At 58.4% G+C, this 6,577-nt stretch overlaps 1 protein-coding gene across 1 annotated transcript; it reads right to left on the bottom strand.

Annotated features, from left to right (window-relative positions):
- Window positions 1-1,915: 1,915 nt before the first annotated feature.
- On the bottom strand, window positions 1,916-3,270 carry RPS15 (ribosomal protein S15). Its single transcript, XM_079114910.1, has 4 exons — window positions 3,230-3,270; window positions 2,828-2,913; window positions 2,151-2,385; window positions 1,916-2,062 (listed from the first exon to the last, which is right to left on the bottom strand). The coding sequence occupies exons 1-4, from the start codon at window positions 3,230-3,232 to the stop codon at window positions 1,949-1,951; spliced, it is 438 nt and encodes a 145-aa protein (XP_078971036.1). The 5' UTR covers window positions 3,233-3,270; the 3' UTR covers window positions 1,916-1,948.
- Window positions 3,271-6,577: the final 3,307 nt, after the last annotated feature.

The raw sequence follows: 6,577 nt of genomic DNA, 5'->3' as shown, positions 1-6,577 counted from the left end.
AGTGAGCAGTGCCAGGAGCCCTGTGGTCAGCATTCCTGGCGGACACCTACCCAAGTGTGCGGGGGCAGGAGCGGTAGGAGTCCACAAGGGGAGGTGGGCAGGCAGGCTGCCAGGGTCATGCAGGCCTCCAGTGCACCAAGTCCAGGGCGAGAACGTCATGCTCATATCACGGAGGCCTTAGCCCCAGTGAAGACTCAGCCACCTGTGGCACCGACGTTGAGGTGGGGCCTGCAGCTCTGGCTCGCCACCTCAGAGGCCTGGGCCTCCAGCCCCGAGGGTTCCGGGCAGTAAATGCCTCCTTGTAACTAGCAAAGGCTCCTTCCCCTCCCCAGGACTCTGAAGCACTCCTGGCCCAGTGACGCCACCTAGAGGGGGCACAAGCTGATTCCAGGACACTACAGAATGGGCTTTTGGGCAGTAAGGGTGGCACCTGCGGTACTGCCCAGGCTTGGCAAGCACCCTACCAGAGTCACACCCTAGACCACTTTTATTTCCCCTGATCATGTGATTCATTCTTGGAAAGTAAACAATCACAGACCATCCCAAGCCAACCCGGGGACCACACGGTGACCCCCTAGCCAGCTTCCAGGTCAGCTTGCTAAGTACACGGGCCCTGGAGGGCCTGCAGGGAAGGACCCAATATACTTCTAGCCACGTCTTCAGTGGTTTGGAATGGACAGCATCTCCCTGGTGGAATGCTGTAAACTGGAGTGGATTCAGTTGTGTCGTGCGCCATCAACCTCCACAGGAGCCCCTGGGTTTGCTCCCTACTTGCTGCCCTAACCCACAGAACGCACAAGCAGTCCCTGTCCATGTTGTGCCTGCAGGTAGGCCTGGTTGCCGCAAACGCTCTGGCCACATACATCTTTTGGTGCTCAGGGTTTGAGCGACTCAGTGGTAATGCATTTACCTAGCACGTGCCAGGACCTGGGCTGGATCCCCAGGAGCACAAAATGCAACCAGCTTCCAGAAAACGTGCTGGAATGGGGTGTCACCCACTCTGACATGAAAATGGGTAGCCTCGTCATTAACAAAACTAGTGCTGGGTGTGGTGGCCCTGAAGTTCAAGATGAGCTTCAGCAACTGGCTCAGTGATAAAACACCCCTGGGTTCAGTCCCAGGACCAAAAAACCCAAACCTCTGAAAAGACTGAGTTAAAAAACTGTCCACACCCCCCTTTTCTTAGGGACCAGAGGCAGGTGAGTGAAGCCGAGTCACATGAAGGCTACTTCAGCACAGGGCCTTGCTCAGGTGCTGAGATGACAAGCAAGGCCATCATGCTGGTCAGTGGGACATCCTTATTTGTTTGAAGCCCAGCAAGGGGGACCTTCTGGCTACTCACCTCAGGCTGTCCTCTGCCGTTCAACTCTACCCCACTCCAAACCAAAACAACAGCAGCAAATGATGCTGAGGCTGTGAGAGACGGCTGGGTGAGCAGGCCTGTGCCACCTGGCTGAGTCTGGCCTCCCACCCCACTCCCCTGTGGAAAGTCTGAGTTGCAGGCCTGCTCTGCCAGCAGGACACTTGCTGGGCATCAAGGTCACTATCCCTCTCTACTTTCTTACCTTCCACTGGCTCAGGGTGTCTAAGCATCCCTGGCTCTCTCCATGCTGCCCACCACAGGAAGCCACCAGCCCCACCCAGACACCATGCCTGGGCCTCCCCCGTACAGGAGTCCTATCCTGAATGTGCTGAGCATGGCTGGGACCTGATGACGACCCAGGTCAACCGGGGGAGGGGGCAGGGCTGCAGGGAGCCAGCCAAGGAAACCAAGGCAGCACACCACCCACGCGCATCCAGTCCTTTATGTCCCCCTGAGCACATCAACTCTGAACCAGCCCTGGCCCCTTCTGGGAAGAGTTCCCAGAGGCCCTCCCAGAACCCCAGGCACTTAAGGACGAGGAGGACCCGGGACTGGAGCTGTGTGGGCCTTTATTGTCCAGGCAAGCTACTTGAGGGGGATAAAGCGGGACGAGTGAGTGGCTCCGATGCCGGGCCGGCCGTGCTTCACAGGCTTGTAGGTGATGGAGAACTCGCCCAGGTAGTGTCCGATCATCTCAGGCTGTGGAGGTCAAGGGCAGGCCGAGTCAGTCTGTGGGCAGTCAGTGCCCCTCCCGTCCACCCAGGCCCAGCACACTCCGCGCGCGCACCTTGATCTCCACCTGGTTGAAGGTCTTGCCATTGTACACACCGACCATGCTGCCCACCATCTCCGGCAAGATGATCATGTCCCGCAGGTGTGTCTTCACCACCTCCGGTTTTTCCATGGGGGGTGCCTCTTTCTTGGCCTTGCGCAGGCGCTTTAGCAGCGAGTGCTGCTTCCGACGCAGGCCCCGGTTCAGCCGCCGACGCTGGCGTGCGCTGTACAGCTGCATCAGCTGCTCGCTGGGGGGCAACCAGGTGGGGCGGTGTAGGTGGTGTGGCCCCCCAGACACGCAGCTGCCCTGGACTCCGCACGCCCTCTCCGCTGCTGCCCACAGTGCCGGGACAGCAGGGAACACACCCCGACCAGGGTCCCGGGAACAGCCCCGCCCCGCCCGCGGAGGAGTCCGGGGAGTCATGAACCGCTGCGCTGACGCCGTCTGGAGATGAGGAAAGGGCGATGGCTCTGCAGCGTTAGGCCCTGATCCCCGGGTGCACTTGGTGGAAACCCCAGGCATCGGGCCCCTCTGGGCGACGCCAGGTAGCCCAGCAGCCTCTCTCCACCACTTCGAGGCTGAGACCACGGGCACCTGTGCCGCGGCGCAGACTTTACCACGCCCGCCCCAGCGGGCCGGCTGCGGGGGCTGGTCTCTGGAGTTCCGGAGCACCACCCGGGGCGTCTTACTAGGACATGTCCAGCAGCTGGTCGAGGTCCACGCCGCGGTAGGTGAACTTGCGGAAGGTCCGCTTCTTCTTCTGCTCCACTTCCGCCTGCGCGGGTGCGGCCGGGGTGAGTAAGGGGCTCCCAGACCCACCCGGAGGCCCCACGGACCCACTCACCGCCGTCCAGCCCTACGGAAGCCCGGACGGGCACGCTTGTCCGGCGTTACCGGGGCTCGGCCAGGACATGCGGGCCCGAAGGGCCTTCGGCGCCGAGAGGTCCGCACACACCGGGACCACCCCGCGGCCCCGGAGGCCCGAAGCGGGCCGTCGCAGCGCGGGGCATGGCCCCGGCCCCCGCAGGACGGCCAGAGGTCGGATGGAGTTGGATAGAGCCCCCAAAGGCGCCGGGACGAGCGCCACTCACCATCTTGCCGGCTCTGGGAAAAGACCGCCCCGCCCGTGCCTGCGCAGTTATCGCGAGGTCGCCTCGGCCCCGCCCCTCGGCTGGCGGCACTTCCGCCTTCCAGCAGCAGTCACCGCCCCCTGCTGGCCGGAGGGCAGAAGACCGGTTACGGGTGTCGAGGGGGCCGCCGCCTTGGGCCCGAGTTGCCCTCTCCAAAACGCTCGTCTTTTTTTGAACCTCAGGTACGTGCTCTGTACCTACGCAATGGAAGCCATCTCAAAAGTATGCAGCACCTAATGTTTGCGAACAGGTGTGGTCTGGGGGTTCAGGGCCCAGAGGGTACTAGGCGGCACACGGCGTGGACGTTGTTCCTGTCTGCTGAGAGAGTGACAAGGGATTGGCTCTGGCCTCCCTGAAAAGGCCACTCAGGTTTTAATGATCATGTTCATGGGCGCCTGTAGTCTCAGCTACTGGATGGGCCCAGGGAGGAGGGCCCAGGAGCAGCTTCTGTCTTGCTGGAATTTTTTTTTTTTTCGTACCGGGGACTGAACCAGGGGCCTTAACACTGAGCCACATCCCCAGCCATGTTTTAATACTTTATCTAGAGACAGGGTCTCCCTGAGTTGCTTAAGGCCTACTTAAGTTGTTGAGGCTGGCTTTGAACTCCCCATCCTCCTGCCTCAGCCCCGACAAGCCGCTGGGGTTAAAAGCATATGCCACCGCGTCTGCCTCTCACAGGAACCGCTAGTGTGAATTTTCTGGTCCGGGACTAACCAAGGGTGCTCTAACCACTCGTCACATCACCAGCCCTTTTATGTATGTGTGTTATTATTATAATCATCATTTTGATACTTGGGGTTGAACCCAGGGGTGCTTTAGCACTGAGCCACATCTCCAGCCCTTTCTGTTTTTTGAAACAGGGTCTTGCTGAATTGCCTAGGCTGGCCTGGAACGTGACTCTCCTGCCTCAGCCTGCCCCGTTGCTGGGATGACAGGTGTGGCGACCACACCTGGCTTGTTAGTGCACATTCGAAGGCTGGGCATATTCCCAAAAGTATTGAAGCAGGGATGCCCCTGCTCACGGCAGCAGAACACAACCCTGAAGGGCAGAACCACCCACGCTCCTGTAAGCAGATGGATGAACACATGGCGTGGGCCATGCATACCTGGGGTGTCCCTTAGCCATGAGCAGAGGCAAGGTGACACACTGCAGCATGGATGAGCCTCAAGGACCTGGTGCTCAGTGAGAACCAGGGACAGAAGGACACGGGGTCTAACTCCAGGACAGGAGCTTCCAGAGGTAGGAGGTGGGTCTAGGGCTGGGGAGGAGTTGGGCAGTTGGTATTCACGGAGGAAGTTTGTGTGGGAAGATGAGGAAGTTGTGAAGTGTGGTGGTGACAGTGTACAAGGATGGGAATGTGGCCAATGCCACGGAACTGTGCACTCAGAATGGTCAGGACAGTGGGCTGGTGCAGCGTAAGGCTCTAGGTGTGATCTTAGCACAGAGATGGTAAATGGCATGCGTATTTTACTGAGGGGCGGGTACTGCCGCTTGATAGGCAGACACTCTGAGGTATAGCTCCTCTAAATTGTTTTAAGATTTTGAGACGGGGTCTTGCTATGTTGCCCAGGCTTTGCTTGAATCTGTGATTCTCCTGCCTCAGCCTTCCAAGTTGCTGGGATGACAGGCACGGTCACTACCTGTGTGTCAGTGGTAAAGCCCTAGAGCATCTACTAAGCAAATTACTCAAAACCATGAGGAAGCATTAACCGAGGCAAACAAGAACAAAAGGCCAAGGGAATCGGCAGCCGTGCATCCAGGCATATGGTGATGCTGGAGGGAAGCAGCCTGTTGGGAGGGAGATGTTCCCAAACAGGACAGTGCAACGGCCCAGGGGTAGGAACAACCTGGCTACAGTGCCTGTTTCCCTGCCTTCATCTGAACTTGGAGCAGAGCTGGACCCTCTGTCCTTTTGGTACTGGTTTTGTGGACAGAAGCCAGTAAAGATCAGGCTACAAGTGGGGCAATGGCCTAGGGCAGTAAAGACAAGGAATTGGGAGTCCCAAAGTCCCCAGCTTCAGCCACAGCATCAGTGTGTGGTGGAAGGCACCAGCTGCAGACCCTTGGCTGGGTGGTTACCCTCTGCAAGCCTCCCAGAGCCCTGGCTGCATGAGCCTGCAACTCTTCCCCTGTGGGGGCAGGGGATTCACCACACAGGAGACGGGCCTGCTGGGGCCTGCAGAGGCTGCACTGTCTCCTACATATACTTTAGTACCACCCTGGGGCTCTTCTGGTTAGAAACCTGACTTTTTGCACACCACTTACTTACTAAGGGACTTGAATTTTGTAGGGACTCTTACCAACGGAAGGTGCTCACACATGGTGTAGACAGAAGGTCCTTCAGGAGCCGGTGCCCAGGAACGTGGTGAAGCTGGCTCACTGGACAGCTGCCCTAGAAGGCTCAGGGTCACTCCCAGCCAAGCTGAACTTTTCTTGCCCCCAAAACGGAGTTGGGGATGTGGGTTTCTGGATGTCTCAGTCATTTTTGTAGGTATTCAATGTACTTTGGATTTTTTTCCCCCCAGACACTGGGGATTGAAAACGGACGCTCTACCACTGAGCCATATTCCCAGCCCTTTGTTTTGTTCAGACAGGGCCTTGCTAAATTGCCCAGGCTGGCTTTGAGCTTGTGATCCTCCTGCCTCAGTCTCCCGAGTCACAGGGATGATAGGCATGGGCCACCATAAACCAGCTTGGCTTTGTTAGGTTTTCAAACCTTGATCGTGGTCTTCCTTTCTCACTGAAGTGCCAGAACACAGGCCCTCAAAGGAAACCCCATTCTGAGTCCAGCCACTAGCCGTGGCCAAAGATATGATACGAGCAAAATTCATGGTGGTGAGATGACTCCTGATATGAAGCTGCAGTTGAGCTGCACAGGCCACAGCTCCAGGCTCCTGGTGTGAGCTGGGTGCCGGGCCCTCACGACCCACAGCCCAGGGACATCCTGCCAGAACCCCCAGGGCCCAAGGCCTGTACAGGAACAACAAATCCCTGCGCCAGGCCTCTCTGCCCACCAGTACATGAGGAGGCCAGAAGCTGGGGCTCAGGCCAAGGACGCGTCTGGGCTCCAGATCTTTCCCAGTCACGGGAAGACAGGCGCAGGCGATGGAGAAAGAACGCACACGACCTTTGTTTCTAATCCAAACGCACTTCTCTTTATTCAAACCAGGGTCAAACTGGTCAATGGGAAAGCCCTGAAGCCATGTGCTGAGAGAGGTGGGCTTCCAGCAAGACCGCACCTGCTGCACAGGGTCAGGCTGCGGAAGTCAGTGCTGCCGCGCGGCCAGTCAAGAGCGACCCACCTCCAC

This window comes from Sciurus vulgaris, assembly GCF_902686455.1.
Source record: "Sciurus vulgaris genome assembly, chromosome: 16".
NCBI classification, from domain to species: Eukaryota; Metazoa; Chordata; class Mammalia; order Rodentia; family Sciuridae; genus Sciurus; species Sciurus vulgaris.
Note: the sequence above shows the minus strand (reverse complement) of the source record. Positions and strands in the feature narration are given on the sequence as shown.